Consider the following 20,878-nt stretch of genomic DNA (forward strand, 5'->3'; position numbering starts at 1 on the left):
GAGGATTGGGGCATCAATTTTTACGGTGGAGACCACGTGATCTCATCAATGAGAGCAGCTCATGTATAATTCCTAGAGCAGAAATTGAATGACACTCTGAACATGTTGTTAGAAACAAGAAAAACTAGGCACGTTGTCATTGATTAACAGCCGAACAGGTTTTCAAGGGAAAGATATCTTCAAACCAGTGACGGATTTTTATATTAACATCGTTTAATATTTACTTTGTTATATATGTAAGTGTCCATTTAAATATGACAATTTGTGAATCAGCACCCCTCCATAACAAACAGGCCGTACTACATACTATCTAATTTTAATTGATGAAAAAAATTAAGCATCAAGTCCCAAGAGACTTACATTTTTCATCTATTTTGTAGAAAAAAAATGCACTGTAAAAGTTTATAACTTAATCCAGTCCACTCGCCGAGTCAACTCTTTGACCTCTTCAGTGGACTTGAGTCTGAGTCAAAGGCTTGCCAACTATGTGTCAACCGATTTCAAATTTCCATGATAGAGTACACATGAGAACAATTTAAAAATTTTATAACAAATGTATAAAGGAACCAATTTTGGTGATGACAATTTTTGTTTTTCATTCATTATATTTGGTTTGATGAGTCTTTTGTTTGACAATAGTAACACTTTTTTTTTTTACTGTCTGAAGAAGTTTGGTTAAAAAATTGAAACAAATTCGTAGGACACTTTAACATTATGAATCTGCTCTAATTTTGAAGTATATTAGTAACATTTTGTTATGTTCCAAAAAACCCATTAATATTATAATCACTGGAGCCAAAATGGAAACTTAACCTTGGCAATATGGTGCTTCGGTTAGACCAAAGATGGGCGCCAAGCATAGAAAAATAATCATGTACATGTCATTATGCCATGTGGATAACTCCAAGGGGTTTGGAGCTAAAGTCGATTCAGATATGGGGATTTTTTTTTTTTGTTGCATTTGTTTTGGATTTTTACTCAAGCTTCTTTAAATATATGCGTATAAATGTGCTCCAGATATGGGTATTTCTAAATAAATACCCCTCCTACCAATTTTTCCCGTCTTTCTCATCAACTAGGTGCATGGCAGTTGCGTCTTGCCACTATCAGATTGGTGGAGCATAAATGATAAAAAGTGTCCACTGTGATTAGTGATCGCTAGCTAGGAATAAAGCGCACCGTTGCCTGGTTGTCAGCGGTTCTGAAAAAAAAAAAAACTTAGCAAATGTGAGCCGTCATGTGATCAAACTTTCATATGGAGAGTTCAATTAGCTAAAAGAGCCAGAAACCGGCCTACCATTGCCGCCGGCCGGCCATCTGCTTATTCAATGCTCTTGATTTTGTGCTCACACAATCGCAAGCTTTTGGAACTGGTAATTAGCAAATGAAAACTTGCTGGTAGCTCTTTGCTGCCACTGATTTGAATCTACTAATGGTCGGGAGAGCAGATCGAGTGTCTACATACATTTACAAAATTTTTACTTTTTACACGTATGGTATCAGCGAATCACTGGAGTAATATTGGGCCCGTATGGGTCTAGAACAAAGTCCTTGTGCTTCCTACATTAATTTTTGAATAGAAAAATGAAAATCCGATCCATATTAGCTGATATGAGTATCGGTTGATTGGATGCATCATACCGGCCAGCGACGGAGAAAAAGAGGGGCGAAGCAATCTTCCCTAGGAAGAGCTGTGTATTTCATACGAAAACGGTTGCTTCTCAGGATGCCCCCAAAGCGTAGCGTCCTTCTTTCGTGTTTTCTGAAGCACGCTTCTGGGATGATGGGAAAGAAGGACTGTGTTATCTTCCATGGCATCCGGAAAGAAGGACTGTGTTATCTCCTCCATTCAGTGCATATATATATATATATATATATTGTCATTGAATGGTTTGCCTTTTCTTGTGGTTTGTGGTTTTGGCTCAAATAGTTCATTGGATGGGATTTACTTATAGTTTAACGAACAAATAGGAACTTTTGAATCACTTTCCTTTAAAAGTATAAAAAAGAAGAGAAGAGTGTCAAAATCAATGAGGGAGAGCGTAGCAGAACCCAATGGGTTGAAAGTCCGCATTTTTATTTTAAAAAATGATTATGAACAAAATGATTTGCAATAGTAATACTATGTCAAAGCCATGTTTGCCACTAAATCACACGAAACCATTTAGTCTTCAAATGACTTTATAAATCGGAAAGCATAAAAAAATGCGTTTAGAAACTTTTATTTTTTGTAAATGAAAATTTGTGCGGAGAAGATGCTCAAGCACATGACTCTTGAGTATATGAAACTCGATTCATCAACTGAAAACATGATTTTGATTACTTTATCAAACAAAAGGATCATAATCATATATGTTAATTTCATTAAAAAAAAAAAAGAAAACATGGCAACAAGATATCTAGGATTGAGGAGGAAAACTTCGCTGCCCAATTCAAGTTGCGTGCCTACGATCGCGACCATGGATTCCGCAGAGCACTGGTTATATCGTTGACAAAAAGCCTAAAAAAAGAGAGAAAGGAAGGCACCGCCTTTACTTTATTGCGGCAACTCAACCTGTCGGGCGGCTAGATTCATATACCACCAGCAGTATCGGCCATGCTGTGACCATCTTTTCATGTTAGTCGACCGGCCGGTTATAAAATGTTCACTAATGGTAAAGGGAGAGGTTAGCCGTGATTGCATACAGGCAGGCCTCTTGCTCGTGGATGCCTAATGTTCAAGGGGATTGAACTGATGACAAGTCTTTAACCTCTGACTAGCTATGTTGACGAGGAGGTGCTGGAGGGGTGAGAGAACATGTGTGCTAAGTTATGTTTGTCCATACCTGCGGTATGCTTTCCCATACCTGTGGTAGACAGTAGTGCTCATGATGGGGTTTACTCAAGAGCTGGCGGAAGCAGGATTTTTTTCAGGAACGCGCCAAACAATTCAACCTCTGGATACGGATGAGACAAAACTGAATCCGAATTTAAACAATAGACGACACAACTAATTTTTTTTTTATTTTTTCAATGTTTTTTTTTTTTTAAATTTGTTGGGGGTGGGGTTATGGCCTAGTAGGCCCCTCCCCTCTGCCCCTGGGTTTTCTAATTGTTTTCCTTATAGCACCCCAAAGAGCAAACTATTTTCCTTGCTTAACTTGATAACATGGTCTTGACAAAACTTAGGTGATATGGGTTCAATTGCATTTTAATTGGGGATCTCAAATATATGTTACCTTGTAGTAATTATGGTCGGAAGGGGGAAAGGTCTGATCACAAATCCATGGTTTTGAAATCTGTGGTAGCCTCCGGTTGAAGATCGGAAGCTATTGTAGATGAACAGATTTTTTAATTCCAAGCATTTATGTGAACTTCAGAGCCATCAATAGATTTCTAATCATTTAAAAAAAAAAGAAAAAGGCAATGAGAGTTGTTCACACTTCAAGCTATGATTATTGGGCTCCTCACCCTCACTGAGACACGAGTGGCACTTGTTTTAGCCAAAAGTTTGGCTTATATAGCAAGAATGACTGAATTTCATGTTCATTTAACATGCTCTTCCGCATACCCATGCGTGGAACGGAATAGCTCCAAACTAAGTAACACGATATAATAAAGTAGAGATATCTTCACGACAATTAATGCACTGCTTGCTTTAGATTTATTAGGACAGCTGGTCGTGAATACATTTAAATTTCAACAATCAGTTTTTTTAATCTTCCATTCTTAGCTAGATTGCCCATTTGCATATATATATATATATATATATATATAAAAGAGGCCTCCCCATTTTCTTTTTAACTAATTAAGAATGTAATTCTCTGGTTTGGTATCAAGCAAGTGGCATGACATACTTAATTTCTAAGCCATATCTCCCTACGCGAAAGCAAAATATACTAGACATTTTGATTCTAGAATTAAAAAATGACTTGTTTGATGAAAAAGGGAATTCAAATTCTAGAATTCAAAATTTGAAGCTTTCATGCCTTGTACCTCAAAGTGAGATAAAAGAATTTCCAGAATTCTGAATCATAATTACACCCTTTAGGACGCGATCATAATTTCAAAATGTTGATTTTGAAACGAGTCTATAATTCTAGAATCAAAATTCTTTGTTTGATAACTCAATTCTCATTTTCACAAAATGAGAACAATGATTCTAAAATTCCATTAATTCTAAGAGAATCGAACGCCTTTGGAGTTGGATTGGTGAATCGGCGTTGCCATATGAAGTCGGTCTGCATTTTGAAAGATAATTTTCTTAACAGGTCTAAGGCAATAAATATAGATTTGTCAATTACGTTGCTTTAGTAAGAGGGTCGACCAAATGCCATGAGCCACAGCCTTCATTAATGTTTCGGTACAGAGCCGGTGCACAACATGATATTGATTGATACAGACCGAGGAGATCCAATGTAGGTGACATCGACATGGAACCGCCGGTGCAATTTCACGTCCAGTTGGTATTGAGTTGGAAGAGTATAGCCGGCCGGAGTGGATCAGCAGCAGAATACCAGGGAGGTGGTTGAAAACCAAAGTCACGTAATTAACGTAAGCAAAACAATCGGCGCCGACCCTATCAAAGGAGGAGCTGGAGGGGCTCAATTACAGGGATGGGCCTTCGGAATTCCGGCGATCCATCGTCATCTCAAGATGGAAGCTGTTGCCCACAAGCGATTCTTTTCATTTGATTGCCTCATTGAGTTTGGAGATTTCGATCGAGTAAAATGTTTTTCTAATGTACGTCTACATGTCAATCGGACACATTGGCAATTGATAAAAACAACTAGCTCCATATGGATTTTATATTGTCTTTCATTTCAAAATAAAGCATATAACTATTACAGTATCAAAGCCATATCTGCCGCAGAAGGTGTTAGGTTGAAGACTGCATTATTTCTGCTCAACTATTCATCGTTTTCGTATGCCATTATTCCGCGGGATCACGTGAAAAAACAACTAAGGTCTTTGGAAATTACAAAGAACGTTGCCGACTGAAATGGATTTGGCTTGCTCATTAGCCAAGGCAAGTCGCAGCTTCCAGCTAAAGATTGAAGACTTGTATCAATGCCGATATCTTCGAGATGCGGCTGCTAGGTTGGAGCATGCCGAGCGAAAGTAATGAATATTCTTGATACCCTTTCTCAGTTACCTCTTCACTATTTTATTTCACGCAAGCAAATTTCTGCAAGTTGAGTATTTTCTTGGAGGGATAAAGCGATAGCGCGTTTGGGGATGCTGCCATCGTCTTCTCTCGGCACTTTTTTTATTCTCATTTGAGCTTTTCAAGGTGGGGTCTGATACTTACTTGATCTTAGGGTCAATTCCTAGCACGCTAACCTCTGCATGCCAATTTGGCGACAGCTGATTCAACTGATATACAGCGTCGATTGTCAATAGGCCGCAAAAACATTAAAATTTTGAAATGAAACACATATACAAAAATGAACTGAAAACTGTCATTAAAGATATGAACTGGAAGAAAAGAAGGGGGAAGTTGGGATATTTGGGATTTTTCAAAAAAAAAAAAAAACTTTTTTGTACTTCTAACTTTTTCACTACCTTTTTTAAATTGTTATCTTTATAGAGGATGTCCTCTTTTTATTAAGTAAGTGAAAAGTCAAGAATTCAACACCCGAGTCCTTCTCTGGATGTCAGGCTCTACTATAATCTGGATACGACCAGGAGGCCTAAGTGAAAAGGTAAAACGCTAAAGTACTTATCATTGATGAACTTATTATGCAAGTTTGGTTCCTTATGGCCCACAGCTGTCTAACAATAATACTTCAATAAAAGAACCAAGTCCTGTCTCAATTATTGTTCTTAAGGTGCATTTGGCTTTATCAAAGTGTCCGAATATAAAATTGACAACCTCTGTCTTGATTTAGCACAATACTGTAAACAAATGCCACATAGATGAGATATTGATTAATCGATGTTGTGATTAAATGCTTGCATTTAATTTTTTTTGTAATCTCATCTCATTGGGCCGGTGAGACAAGACAGTCGAATACAACTGATAGTCTATTTTAGGAAAGACGTTTTTGACTGTGCCGTTTTAACATTCCTGTCAAAGCATCCCAATCAATCCCCGCCTAGGCATGTTAAATGGGGCAAATTGAGATGGACCCGGCACCGATCTTTCTTTTCTCACATTTTTCCGGTAACTCCGGCCGGTCGAATGAAATTTTACCGAGAGAAAATGAAACAACTAGTTGATCATGATTCTTACCGGGGGCATTTCCACTTCATCTATTTATTGTTCACATACAGTTGCTTCATTTATGGTTCACTAATTCTTCCATACGGCCGCCCCTACTCTGCTTCTGACAATAATTCTACTCATGGGTAGTGCACCAATTGATATCTTGTTGGTGGAACACTGCTCTTGGTTCACATAAATGTGTGCAAGATGAACTTTATGGTGGCATGGTCATGCTGCAGACAGAGGTGACACGATAATGTAAAAAGTCGACTTGTGACTCATAGTATTCTTGGATGAACTAGTTTCTGTGTTTTCATGGTGCACTTTCGTCTTGAATCGTGTTGGCATGTGCTCTTTATGGTACCACCTGCATCGGACGCAGTAAATGAAGTTCAGAGAGGCCGATCGACGCGTATTTGAAACACAGAAAGTCTTTGAACGTGGTAACACGTATTGCATTGACAATCGTCTTTTCGAGTTGTTGAATCCGTTCGGACGTTGACATGTTATATCCATGAGTTATTGTTTCTTTCTGTTTCCTGAACTATCTCTATCCTCTTGATGAATCTCGACGGTGGTTGATTCTGGTGTGCAGTATCAAAATTATCCTTCAAGATGATTATAATTGACTTTTAATCATGAAAAATCACATTTACCTGGTTGGGTAACTACTTTATGAAGAAAATCATGGCCATAGACATAGGTTTAATATGTAGTAGTTTCACTTAAATATGCAACTACGGGATATTCTCAGCTACATACACGCGCCTGCTCATAAAAACGTAGCCATAAAGATGCGGTTTCTTCTCTCTTTTGTGGAAAAGTCGATCCATGGATTACTTGGAAACAGTCGAACATTTGCCAAAATCAACACTTGAATAGTCACACCCTTGATGTGGGAAAAGGCAGAAAAAAAAAAAGGCGGCTAGGCCTTCGAATTCAACAAAAGTATGGCCATTGACCTTGTTGAGTTTTGAAGTTTGAAAATGAGTCCAATTCATTCATTATCATAATCAAACAATTAAATTAGCATTTACGTTGATTCTTATAGAATCGAAGCATGGAGACTGGCAGTAAGATCGAATTGCTGATGCACGCAAAGTTTCATGCTGAGGGTCGGAAGGGAGTTTCTTCGTTCGATCGGATTGTTCTGGAAGTCAGAATCTAGGAGATCGATCATGTGGTCCACATGGTCCGGGATTCAACTGTAAGCCATCGCATGTTAGACCACATATCTAGTCGTCCATGACTGCATGATATGTTTGCGGCAAACAAATCTAAAATGAATCCAATACTGTACGCTGGTAAGACAATCCAAGGTAATCAAATATGGGTCATTAAAGTCGTATGGTTTTTTCAGAGCCAATTATTGGCAATTGGCTCTGGTGCTGGAAAATCATTGTTATCAACTGATCTGACAGAGAGAGCAAAAGAAAAGACAAGCATTTTACGCTAAAAAATGTATTGTTATCTGCTTTCATTTATTCTGCTTCGAATAGGACAGAAACAAACTAATCCTGTTTAAATCTGAACGAAGCATATAAGTTCATATATCTTACGGTAATGATGCGAAAGGAAGAATGATAGGTCAGTGCAAAGTCGAATAATTGATTAATTAAAGTGGACGCATTTGCAGCCTAATGAGATATTGACCTAAAACCATAACTTGCGCAGTAAGTACTTCTTCCAGAAGATACGTAGACGTCAATAGACAGAGCGGAACCGAATTAGGAGCGCCTGTTGTGGTTGGGTGAGGAAGGGAAGAGAAAAAAGAAAGAAGAGAGAAGACACCGTGAGATTGGAGTTGGATGTATGGTTGGTGAGGTTAAGTAATCCAACAAAAAAATCCCTTCCTGCACACTATCTGCCCATCCATTCCCCCTCAATTTATTCCGCTTCCATCATCTTTGGCTTCAACTTCACCCTCTCTCTCTCTCTCTCTCTGTCTAGATTTTCAAAGCCAGGCCAACAAAAATTTAAGGAAAATTCCTCAGGTAGTTGGGGATTGTTAAACTGCCGTTTGTTTCCTTCCCTGCCCAGAGATTCAAGTCAAGAAATGCATGCAAATACTCATGTCCCCACATCCTCCTTATAACTCCTCCCACTGGCTCCTCACCGTACTGAATCAGATCTCCTACATCCTACACCCTCTCTCTTCCTGATCTTCCATTGACACATATAAGGTAAGGTCGATTCGCATCTCTCTCCCTCTCTCTGTTGTGAGCGGAGGAGGAAGAGGCGGAATTAAGCCATGGTGTCTCGATTCTCGCTGGAGGATGCAGCGCAGGAGTCGGTGGTGTCGGAGCTGGAGGGAACGCTGCTCAAGGACGCGGACACCTTCTCCTACTTCATGCTCGTCGCCTTCGAGGCGTCGGGCCTTGTCCGCTTCACCGTCCTTCTGCTATGTTGGCCGTTCTTCCGCGCCCTCCACTCGCTCGGCTACCACGACGCCGCACTCCGGCTGGCCATCTTCGTAGCGGTGGCGGGACTGCCGGAGATGGAGATCGAGATGGTGTCGCGGGCGGTCCTGCCCAAGTTCTTCATGGACGACCTCGACGTGGAGGCGTGGCGGGTGTTCAGCCGGTTCGGCCGCAAGGTGGTGGTGAGCAGCTGCCCGAGGATCATGGTGGAGTGGTTCGGCACCAAGCACCTGGGCGCCGATGACGTCGTCGGTCCCGACCTCGCCTTCAACCGGTTCGGTCGGGCCACCGGTTTTGTCGTCCGAGCTGGGCAAGGCTCGGTAGCCGACCGGGTCAAGAGCGCGCTCAAATCGGACCGGCCGGACGTCGGCCTCGGCCGCGGGCCCTCCATCTCTTCCCTCCTGTCTTCATGCAAGGTGCGCCTTTCAACAACCTTCGTCTCTCCGCTTCTTCAACCTTCTTCCTTCTCGCTCATCTCTCGCTCTTACCCAGAAATCTTTTCCCCAAGCCCGTAAGAATAGAATAGAAATGGCCTCATTAAAGACCATAACGTGGCATAATGGGCAGCCCGAGAAACGTTCTGTTCAGAAATAATGCAACAGATCCATGTGTCCGGAATGCATGATGAGTTTCCCAATCCACTGGTAAGAACAGTTGGGGCAGCAGGAAACATGATGGACAAGAAACTGTTGAACTTATAAAAAAGAAGAAACTAATTAATGCACAGCTACTGCGGATGTCAACAGAAAAACAAAATTACTATTTTCTTGACCATTTCACCAGCTTTAACCCTCGAGCGATATCGACATGCAGGAGCAGCACCACACGCCATTCACTGCCGACGGCGAGACCCACTCGGACCAGCTCTTCCGGCCACCACCTGTCATTTTCCACGACGGCAGACTGGTCCGCCGGCCGACGCCAGCGACCGCTCTCTTGACCCTCATCTGGATTCCTCTAGGCTCGGTTCTGGCCTTCGTCCGCCTCCTGGCCGGGGTCTTGCAGCCCGTATGGCTCATCCCCTACTCCATCCCCATCTTCGGCGGCGAGCTCACCGTCCGGGGGAGCCCTCCGCCGCCGGCGAGCAGCGAGGCAGGCGAGGGCGTGCTGTTCGTGTGCACCCACCGCACCCTGATGGACCCGGTCGCCCTGTCAGTAGCCCTGCAACGCAGGCTCACGGCGGTCACCTACTCGATCTCGCGCCTCTCCGAGATCCTATCTCCGATACCGACGGTCCGACTGACTCGGAACCGGCAGGTCGACGCGGAAAGGATCAGGTTGGAGTTGGGGAAGGGGGACCTGGTCGTGTGCCCGGAAGGGACGACGTGCCGGGAACCGTTTCTGTTGAGGTTCAGTGCGCTCTTCGCGGAGCTGACGGACCGTATCGTACCGGTGGGCATCAACTACCGGGTCAGCTTCTTTCACGCGACGACGGCTCGGGGGTACAAGGCAATGGATCCGATATTTTTCATGATGAACCCGAGACCGGCGTACGAGGTGACGCTGCTGAACCAGCTGCCGGTGGAGCTCACTTGCTCGGGAGGGAAGAGCGCGCAGGAGGTGGCGAACTACGTGCAGCGCATACTGGGGTCGGCGATGGGGTACGAGTGCACCAGGCTGACCCGGCGGGACAAGTACCAGGTGCTGGCCGGCAACGACGGCACCGTGTCCCATGCCTCCAACTGGGACGGCTTCGTTAAGAAGCTGGAGGGCCTTCTTCACCGGCACCTCCTCAAATCTTTCCACTGATTTTTCTCTTTCCCTGCGTGTAAGATATTTATAATTTTTTTTTTTCCCCGTATATAGATAGGTGGATTTTTTCAAACTTACAAACGGTTGTCTTTCGGCCCCGTTTATTGTTGGAGTTTCCAGGTGTTTGTTGTATTACTTTGCATGAAAAAGAATAAATGAAGTGAAATATATTTGCATGACTTCACTCAAACACACATATACAATGCATCAAAAGAATGTTTCCCAGAGATAAATTGTTCACCTGGTTGAGGTAGAGGCTGGTCTTAAACAGTAATGTCCCGTGGACAGGTCACCTTTTGGCTTATCCTATTGGAAATAGTTGGCATGATCTTCATATTTTCATACTTTTCTTGGATATTTGAAAAGAACGATATATGATTTTAATATGGCATTCTTTGCGCGTCCCTTAGTTCAGTTTTAGAGTTAGAGTTCCTGTAAGAACCAGATCTCAGCCCGGTATACATGGATCTCTAATAAGAAGAAAAGGAGGTGGTAGGATTGAACTGCAGATCTATGGACTAAAGATACATGAAATACAGATCATTCCTGATGCATACTTAGTATTTCATGAAAGTATAGGTCCCAAATGTTACCACATATTGAATGTTTGAGTCTGCTTTTGACCGCAATAAAACAAATAAAAACGAACGCCTTGGGAATCGGCGAATTTTTCTGATGCAATTTTGGTCAGCCGTTCTGGCCGTTGGCCAGAAGACAGGAATAGATCCACGAGTTTTTTTGGGGATAAGAACCGCATGTATTTATTAATTACCAGATTTAGTTGGTCAACCTCTTTACTTAATTAACTTAATTATTCGTTGGAATATGAAATGGGTAAGGCCGTGCACTGCTAGGTGTGGGTTGGACCAAAAAAATTATGCGCGGGCGGGACCGATAACTTAGGACCTAGCTCTCCTGCTCATGCGCCACGCTTCCTGTTATAATACAGTGTTTACAGTACAGCACTTTACTCTAATTTTTTTATTGGCAGTAAGGATTCATTATTCAATGCTTCTGTTCAATTTAATATGATTTTTTTCATCCACCAATATGGTGAGAATGGAAGCAATACAAAAACTTCACGTGATATATATATATTTTTTAAATGCACTTAACTTGTTGTATGCACAAAAGTCTAGTGAAATGAAAAACTCCTACCTGCTTGTAACAGTATCTCCTCTTGTAGATGCGTTTGGTAAGAAAGGAAATCTAAAGAAATCTCCACCGTATCTGTTCCTAAGCATAAACGTATCACTTATTGGAGCAAACATGGTAACCTTAGAGGAACTCCAACTCTATATTAAGATTTCCATTTTGCTTGCGTGCATATTTTGGGAGGCGGACACTAATGCATATATCCAAATTATGATTGGACCCAAACGCCTTTCAGTTTTGGGAAGCGGACAAGTTTTTTCGCTGCACAGCAAATAAATCTTTGTCACTATAGTGACAACGAATACCTCCTTGCCAGCCAAGAATGAGCTAAGAAGACTTGTCCGAATCACGATAAACCTGGATCCAGATCCAGCTACAAAGGGTAGAGGCAAGATCTGAAAAAGAGTGATACCCACCCGTATGCCCGATTCGTGTCGACCATCAAGTGGCGGGTTTGGATAATGGGGAACCAATTAAAAGTCCAAAGCAAGCCCCATGGTCGTCCATCCCATTCCATTCCACGCCTCGGCTGGAGCAGGTGGGCCGAAGCGTGGGTCCCGCAGGGCACCAGGCTGGTGGGGCTCCGTTACTACGCGACAAAAAAAAAAATCTAACTCCTTTGGCCAATGGGACGACGCCAGGTCAGCTGCTCCGCTGGCGCCGGGAAGTCCTTAACACGCTAGCCCTTGGCTGAGCTATCAGACGCGCCTTCGCGGTTGCCGCTGTTGAAGATTCCCAGAGAGAGAGAGAGGGAGGGTGAAGGGGATCGCTGCGCTGCGTTTTCCTTCTTTTAGCCGATCCCTTTCTCTCCTCCTCTCCCCTCTCAATAACAACCCCCTCCCGCCGGTCTTCACTCTCTTATTCCGGCATTATCCGGCCGGAAAGTGATCGTTCGGGGGATCTTTAACACCCTCTCTCTCTAATAACACCGGACGGTGCGGATCATACCCTTTCTTTGCATTGTTCCTTTAGCTTGGCGCTCCTCTTGTTTTTGGTCTGCCTTTTCTCGAATCCTGGGGTGACTTCGCCTGTGGGGTTTCGTGTTTCGGGGGGTGCTAGGCAAAAATCGTGTTTCTTGGTTGTGTGATTTTGGGTTTCCGTTTTAGGGGGAGGATCTTGGGAGAGTCGAGTCGGTGCATTTGGGGTTGGGGGCTTTCTCGAACTGAGGGTGTTGTGCGGGTCGTAGATGTCTTCCCTGAGCTCCTCCTACTGGTGCTACCGATGCAGCCGGTTTGTGAGGGTGTGGACCAGGGAGAGCGTCGTCTGTCCCGACTGCGATGGAGGGTTCGTCGAGGAGATTGATAGTCCCGGCAGGTCGACCGAGCTCCGCCATCGTCGGTTCCCGGCTGCTTCTGTCGGTCGGCCCACTAGCCGGTCCAATTCTCCCGGGCGATCGTCTCCGCGCGCTTCCGTTGGTCAGGGTTCGAGCTTCGGCCGGAGGAACAGGGGCAGCGGGGAGAGGTCGCCATTCAACCCCGTAATCGTCCTACGCGGGCCCCCCGGGGAAGCCGGTCGCGGGGCGGTGTTGCCTGCGCTCGAGCGGGGAAGGTTCGAGCTATACTACGACGATGGCGTCGGATCGGGGCTCAGGCCGCTCCCGTCGAGCATGTCCGATTTTCTGATGGGATCCGGGTTCGATCGGCTCCTTGAGCAGCTGAGCCAGGTTGAGGTGAATGGGGTCGGACGCTGCGAGAACCCGCCGGCGTCCAAGAGCGCGGTGGAGGCGATGCCCACGATCAAGATCGACCAGAGCCATATCAGTTGCGATTCTCACTGCGCCGTCTGCAAGGACCCCTTCGAGCTCGACGCCGAAGCTCGGGAGATGCCGTGCAAACACATCTACCACTCCGACTGCATCCTTCCTTGGCTCTCAATGCACAATTCTTGCCCAGTCTGCCGCCACGAGCTTCCTACCGACGTTCAGCCGCCGGCGCCAAGGACTGCCCCTCAAGCCACTGATGCCCCAGAGGAAGAAGACACGGTCGGGTTGACTATTTGGAGGCTGCCTGGTGGTGGGTTCGCCGTCGGCAGGTTTTCTGGTGGCCGCCGTCCAGGGGAAGGCGAGCTTCCGGTGGTTTACACGGAAATGGACGGCGATCTCAATTCTGGAGCGGCGGCAAGGCGGGCGCCTTGGGTTGCTGCTCGAAGCAGCAGCTCAAGGCCGAGTGGTGGTGTCGGGCAAGCATTTAGAAGGTTCTTTTCCTTCCTCGGCAGGCTCCGCCCATCGTCTTCTTCAAGATCGTCGAATTTGGAATCTCCGAGGGATCGCAGCAGGCAGCATGGTTCGGCATTGTCCAGGCCCTCGAGGCAGCATGGTGCGTGGGCATTCGAATATGGTAGTGGCGTTTCCAGATGGGGTTAGGAGCTTCCGTTCATGCCGACGGCGGCGGCGATGGTGGTTGGAGGAAGTTTGAGGGATCATTATGCTCCTTTCTTTTGGTGGGATAATTGTAAAAGCCATGTCTGTTATGCATATTCTTTTTTTCCTTGATTGTAAATATACAACCATGGTGCAGACGACAAATTTGGGAACTTCAAAATTGTGACGGAGTAGAGAAATCAATGGGGCTTCTCTAAATCAAGAAAGAGATGCAAGAAAGATGGAGTCTAATCTCGTGATGGAGAAAAAAGAAAAGGTAAAGTCCATCCTGATCATCTGTTCCCGTGACCTGAAAGAGACACTGTGATTAAGCATCTGCTTTGGATGATTGGAACTGGCAATCCCTTTTCTGTATCATGCCCTCTGCTAATGATGTGATTATTCATTAATTCTTTTCATACCTGCAACTCTTTTGTTGGTTCTTCCATCCCTCGGTCAATCTTTTCTCCGATGAATCCCGAATTTTTTCTTGTGGTTTGTTTGGATGACGCCGAGCGGCTATTTTCCTGTAATGCGTAAACCTGTTTTTATGACGGTATTCCAACAAAAAGAACCAAGATGAGATAAGGTTGTGGTCCCTTGCTTTTATCCTGCGCGCGGAAGATCCCCTCACTCTTTTTTGCCTTGGGTTGGTTGGTTCCATATTCGCTTTTTCTCGTTCCATATTCGCTTTTTCTCGTGTTCTTTTTTTCCACAATGAAATCACACTCAAAACTGACAGACCTTGTCACACGCTCAACCCCATAAAATTTTAATCAGCATTCTCGCTACCTTAACTTTTAGGAGCTACCTCTCTTCTCCTCCTTTCAAAGAAAGATGTTATCACTTATCCGCCTCAGTCTCGAAGAAAAGATTTGGTGTCTGTGTCATCCGCGGACGTGCTGGCTGTACTTAGCACTGGTTAAAGTGGTTTTCTGTTCTCTTGTTGGTTGAAAAAATTTGCGTGGTAAGTCGCCACTGGCGACCATTGCTAACGACGCAGCACGTGGATTAATTGACCTGTTTACTGTGTCTTCTTCTAACTGTTGGAACCTATCTGTAGATACGTGGCTTTAAGAGAGTAAAAGCTTTAACTGGCCTGTCTGAAACTCCCCCAGACATCCGCATGGTATAAAAAGATATGAAAGGAGGACCAGGGTCTGGCGAGCCGCATCATCATCTAATCTGAAGTTCTGAACGAAGCTGGCTTCCTCAAGTTACAAGCCTTGGTGGTTCAACCTGAAAATTCAATCGGATCAAACTTCCCAAGGTCCACTGGTCCAATGGGCCCATAAACTGGTCGAGTTGTCTGCCCCTTTTTCACGTTTGGGACTTCTCATGGTGGCTCTCTTTTCTCCCAGACGTACGCCGACTTGGCTGCTGCCTTACCAGTGCGGTGCAAGTTATAAATGGCAGGGCAAGCAGGGATGATCATTTCCGCTACTGCTGACAGTAGCAGCGAAGTCTTGGAGCTTAAGCTAGAGGGGAATCGAGTTAAATCAGTATCCGCTACCCAATGTTACCATTTTCGCGCAAAAGGAACCATCTGATCAACAAGGACAAGTCAAGTCATTCACTGTCATTTTAGAGCAGCTCAAAGGCAGCGATGCTTTTGAGTTTTGTCCCCGTCGGAAGAGAGAGAGAGAGAGGAACCCCCGTCCCCTCCTCTGCCCATCTTGTAATTCTGGCATGCCAAAAAGCCGGCGAAAGAGTTCTTGCGGCCATTGGTCAAAGATCGTGCAAAAGATGAATTGTCTTCTCGCAGTATGTAGCCGTAGAACTGCTGGCGTGCAGCTGCACATCCTCTCTCTCTCTCTCTCTGTTTTGAAGCAAAATTTTCTTGTGTGCATGTGGTCGGCCGAATTTTCGAGGCGTCGAACATGGCACCCAAAGTCTTTGCTTTTATTTTTAATCTTTCAAGCCATTAGGAATGTCAATAGACATAGGAACCTAAGTACGATTAGTTGGTTTCAATGAAGCGAAAAGGAATTTATTAGTAACCAGATTCAGATTCCGCGTGCATGTTTGCATTAGAAATGAAACCCAAGCATGAACTGAACCTGAAAGTGGACTGCGACTCAAGTAATAAATGCTAGTCAACGAAGAACTCAAACCTTTAGACTCTGCATCTTGTTAGGTTTCCCAACTTGTTTTTCTCAGTTTTCAGTCTGTAGACGATCTCACCGTTCTTGAAGTCGGTAGTACATGCAGATTGGATAAAAGGCAGAGCCAGAAATTTAAGTAAAAGAAGACAAACATGTAAATTTGTAGTTGTAAGATACACAACTAAATCTAAGTATATAGGATCTTTGGATTTCTCTTGTTTAGTTTCAACAAAAAAAAAAAAAAGTTTGAATCAAAAGAGTCCTCTGACCTCTCACAGCACACCATCGGATGCAATGCATGAAGTGGCTAGTCACCAGTGATTGGACAAAGGTGTTACATATATATATATATATATATATATATATATATATATATAACTGACTTTCCATGTCTCTGCATGGATAAGCCCATCAAACAATACTCGGTCCTGCCGGTCCTGTGGTGGGTGCAACACTGTCTTTAAAGTAGTGGTTCAAAGTAGGAATGTAAGGGCAGATTCATGTAAGAGTTACAGGGTGTTACCGCTGCCAAATGCGTAAGGTAGCTGGAACAGTATGTGATTGTTTTATGAATTTGAGTCAAACTTGAAGCAGATTCATTTGAACACTAAAACTAGTGTTCCATCTGCCCTAATTTTTGAAGTGAATTCATAGAACATTCCCACACTGTTCCATTTTCCAAACGACTCATCACTGAGCCAGATCCAAATTGAGTCCAACCTCTTTGATCCGAGCAGTTCTTACTCTCGTTTGTATTCTCAAGTGATCTTAACAGGAAAGGCTTCAGATGATTTTGCAATTTTTTTTCTGGGGGCAGCGGGAGAGGCAGCCGTCTCCTCCTACGTGATGATCACAAAGTACTCTTTCGCCTGCCTTGTTTTGACGGTTCAGGGCAGCGTACCCTTTTAGTCAGATGCCTGGTGCAAGGGGAAACAAAATTTTCAGAAAAGTAAGGACTTGAAGTCATTATGTGCACAATTAGCATATTTATTTTAATTGGATGTGAACCTGCTTCAGATGCGTAAGGAAAAGATTTTGCAAAAGAGACATGTTCAACTATTCATTCCGGTTATTTGCTCAGTCAGACTTGGTTCGCCTTTCATGGACATGCATCGCACACGATGGTGCAACGTATAAGAACTAGGTTGGGTCGTCTGGCCCGATCTTGACGGATGCTTAATTTGTGTTACAGAGGCTTGCTCTTGTAGTGTGCGTGACCTCCATGGTGAAGCAGGTTCAGTTTTCTTCGTATGAATGGACAAATGAGTCCGAGTGTGGAACAAAATGGATCGAACTAAACATGGACGGCGGTATTCTGGATTGTCTCTTTGGTAGATCTTTCTTGTAAAATGAGGAGCTAGTGTTACGTAGCCCACTTCACCCTTTGCTAATTTAATCCCATTGCTGGAGGAGGAACCTTGAGCTGTAAACCCATGGCCCAGAATAGCAACCCATACTCAATTATTCTAAAATGTGTTTTCGGCCAGATCAAATGAATGTGAATGTCACGGTCACTCCTTATCGCAAGTGCAGTATCTTTTTATCGAATTCTAACCCGACGAATGCGTGGTTTGATTACCTGATCTCGACGTTTGATTACATTTTCAATTATTTTGTCCTTACAAAATCCTAGATGCGCATAAAAGTTGACAGTTCTCGTAGTATATCCGAAGTTTTGAACATATAGATTACATTTCAGCAGTTTGAATTATTTCTGAAAATGAAAAAACTATCTATTTTATCATCATCCTTGTAAGTAAAGTTAAATTGAGTTCTATCTCCGCTCACCAAATTACCAACCACAAGTTTGTATTGTCTTCTGCAAGTTAAAGGGATCCACATGGCCACAGTGGAAGGATAAAGCTGCACCCGGATATAAAAACTTCGCAACCTCCAGATTAAGATGATAGACTTGGAAGATTAATGGATAAACGAGGACTGACATACGCACAAAGGTAAATGAAACACCCACAAATACGAAGCGTTTCTTTACTATGTTTGACAAGATGAGCTTCATAATATAATCATAGTTTTCTTTAATGAATGATCAATAATTAATATTGTCAGAAGCAGCCAAGCAGGAATAGTTAAAGTTCAAATGCTAGTTCTTTTCCTTTTTCGTGAATTTTTGTAGCAGTATTTTATTTGATCGATACCACGATCAGATACAGAGAAGCGACGAACAGGGGGCCACTGTTATATATCTGTGTATGATTCGTGGCTAGAAGAAACCAAATTTAAATGTTTATACATAAAATGGCGGTACTTCACCCTTATCCTGCGCCAAGTGCTTTGTCTTTTCAATTAGATTTCTCAAATACATTCGGCAGTTCGCAAGGCAGGAATGAGTTTTTTATTGCATCCGCAACTAACCACAATAATTGAGAAGAAGTATCGGATGACCATACTTGATTTCTTATTTGTATTGGTTGTTCGTGCGCACCCTTTTGTTCATGATAATTCATGACATTTTTAAAATAATCTGTTTAATTAACCCCTGCTGGAGCTTCAGCGACAATTAATAATCGCCCAGTTATGCTTTTCACATCTACATGACTTGGTTTAGAATGTAGGACTAGAAGGTGGTTTAAGAGTTGTACTCCAAAGCATTGCAGCAGACCTTGTATCTTAAGGAGTTGTTTGACACTCATAACAGATTGTTGCTGTCCAATGATTTTGCTCCAAAATTTCACTGAACAGTAATAATTTATAATTGGTGCCAAACGGCCTTTAAGGGAATGATGGATTGAACAGGGGCTTCGGCCTTTGGCCGGATGATAGGTCACCCATTTTTACCGGGAACAAGGTTTAAGAGTTCAATGCTAAGTTTTAATGATTTGTTGACGGCAAACACGCACATCTTGAGCCAGCAAGCTTGATAGTTTTAGAAAACCCTGTATCGTTTCTATGAACATGGGGAGAAGATGATCGCGCTCATTAATACCGTATTAACTGAGATTCTAATGGACTAGGTACTATGCTGCTTTGGTTAATTAGCGTGCTCATAAGCACGTTCCAGTTGTCCATACAGCAGTCATCGGTAAATTTCCTACTTAGAAGGAATCCGCGCCTGCTTGATCTTGCAGATCCTAGCTAGAAGTCTACTTTGGAACTCGTAAAAAATTTCAGGTTTCTTTGGAAGAAGCGGGAGCTCAAACAAGCTCGTTTCTCACCGGTAGAAAATTCACTTCCCAAGTGACAAAAAGTTTACTTTAATTATCTGCCGTTTTTCTACGTATCCCTTTTAGTTTGCTGTTCAAGTTTCTTAAAATTTCAACGGGTGGATGCTGTCATCACTTTTCCACACTACCAAAGTACTCGTGCTTTTCTTTCCATTTTGTAAAGCTTTACGTCGCTAGCTTTGGAAAATTGCAACTTAGATTGAGATTAGTTACTCAATTTCTCTTGTGGTTGTTCTACCCAATCTCGAAATAGTATGCATCCCTACGATCTTCATCGATCTGTTTCCGTTTCTTTAGTTTTTTTATAAGATGCTTGTGATCTGCCTGTCGACACGAGAAAATCACTTCTGACAAAAAGGATGCATTGACAATGAAACTTTCGGTCTGCATGTTGGTGCAACTCACAAGTCAAGCCAGTCAATCTTTTCTCGGAAAGAAAAAGTTTCATGCAATCCAATTAACAAGATACGAACGTAAGTAGGTGTTAGGCCAAAAGTTACGCAGCCTAAGGCCTGTAAATGGCCGTCTCCAAAACCTACTTGGTTACCTGACTAGGTTTGGCTGGTGTAAAGGAAGGGAAAGTGTAAGGGGATCATGTGAATTTTAAGAAGGGAACTAAAACATCAAACTATAACTTTTCAAGGGAACCAATATGCATAAATAATTAAATGATCATGAGGTGTTAATGTGTGAGCTGGTGCCTTCACCGTTGATCCAAAGACAAACCGATTATGCCACCCTTTGAAACAGTGATGTCATGATAGGGAGAGCTTAAGGTGATATTGGTGCTTGTATAAAACGTATAGGAAGACTTTACAAAGTTTTGCTTTCGTCCCTGCTTTATGCGCCGCAGTAGGTAACAAATTTTCCAATTTAAACAACAAAGTGCTACTCCTGCAACCTGACTGCTTACAATTTAATGAAACTCAAAAATGTCTGTGACATGTGGTCAGATTCTTTAGAGAGAGGGAGAAGGGTGAGAGGGGGAACCCTACCATAACGCTTGCATTAAATGAAACTAAAATAGCAATGGACGCCAAAGTACAGCTTGAGAAATGACGCAACAATAAAAAAATCAAAAGAAGCAAACAGTAGAGAAAGAGAGAGGGAGAGCAGGAGATAGTTTCTCTGTGCATTCGGTGTGACATGTGTAACAGGTTATTGATCGGGAGCACTGAATTAGAGAACAATCAACTATTGTAGACGGTGCTGTCACCATTTTCACTTTTCTGGCGGCATTTCTTTTGGAAAAGGTGATTAATCTAGCCTCATAGTAGCTCAAAAAAATGTATATATAATTGGGCTTGCATGTCTTCCTGATCGCGCATCATCTGATTTGATCTGAAATACTTAACATAATGACCATCGACAAAAAGCAAATCAAAAAAATAAAAAGAGAAGCAGCTAGATAAGGATAAGCACTGGTACCTCATCCAGAAGAGTGTTGCGCGCGTACGCTTCTTCGATGGCTTTAAAACACTTTTGTTAAGCGCAACAATAATTGCTGAAGGCACACCAACCTTAACCTAACTCCAAACATATATATATAGATATTGTTTCCCTTGGATTCTTTCAGCTGTTGCTTCCCACATCTCTCTTTGATTCTCATGATTGGTACCCACACGGCCATTCGTTATTTGCTGCGCGCACGGCTCACCCACTCGAGCGACCGGGCCACACCACCTTCATTTATTGTATTAACAGCCCAACCTTGCGAG

At 43.2% G+C, this 20,878-nt stretch overlaps 2 protein-coding genes across 2 annotated transcripts; both read left to right on the plus strand.

The window, feature by feature from the left end:
* Positions 1–7,844: 7,844 nt before the first annotated feature.
* On the plus strand, positions 7,845–10,535 carry LOC116255415 (glycerol-3-phosphate acyltransferase 5-like). The gene is made up of 2 exons (XM_031631216.2): positions 7,845–9,023; positions 9,421–10,535. Exons 1-2 carry the CDS (start codon positions 8,439–8,441, stop codon positions 10,354–10,356), a joined length of 1,521 nt encoding a protein of 506 aa, XP_031487076.1. The 5' UTR covers positions 7,845–8,438; the 3' UTR covers positions 10,357–10,535.
* Positions 10,536–12,209: 1,674 nt separating this feature from the next.
* On the plus strand, positions 12,210–14,292 carry LOC116256568 (probable E3 ubiquitin-protein ligase RHC2A). Its single transcript, XM_031632968.2, has one exon. The coding sequence runs from the start codon at positions 12,701–12,703 to the stop codon at positions 13,874–13,876; it is 1,176 nt and encodes a 391-aa protein (XP_031488828.1). The 5' UTR covers positions 12,210–12,700; the 3' UTR covers positions 13,877–14,292.
* The last annotated feature ends 6,586 nt before the right edge of the window (positions 14,293–20,878 follow it).

The sequence above is a fragment of the Nymphaea colorata genome, chromosome 6 (assembly GCF_008831285.2).
Source record: "Nymphaea colorata isolate Beijing-Zhang1983 chromosome 6, ASM883128v2, whole genome shotgun sequence".
Taxonomy (NCBI): Eukaryota; Viridiplantae; Streptophyta; class Magnoliopsida; order Nymphaeales; family Nymphaeaceae; genus Nymphaea; species Nymphaea colorata.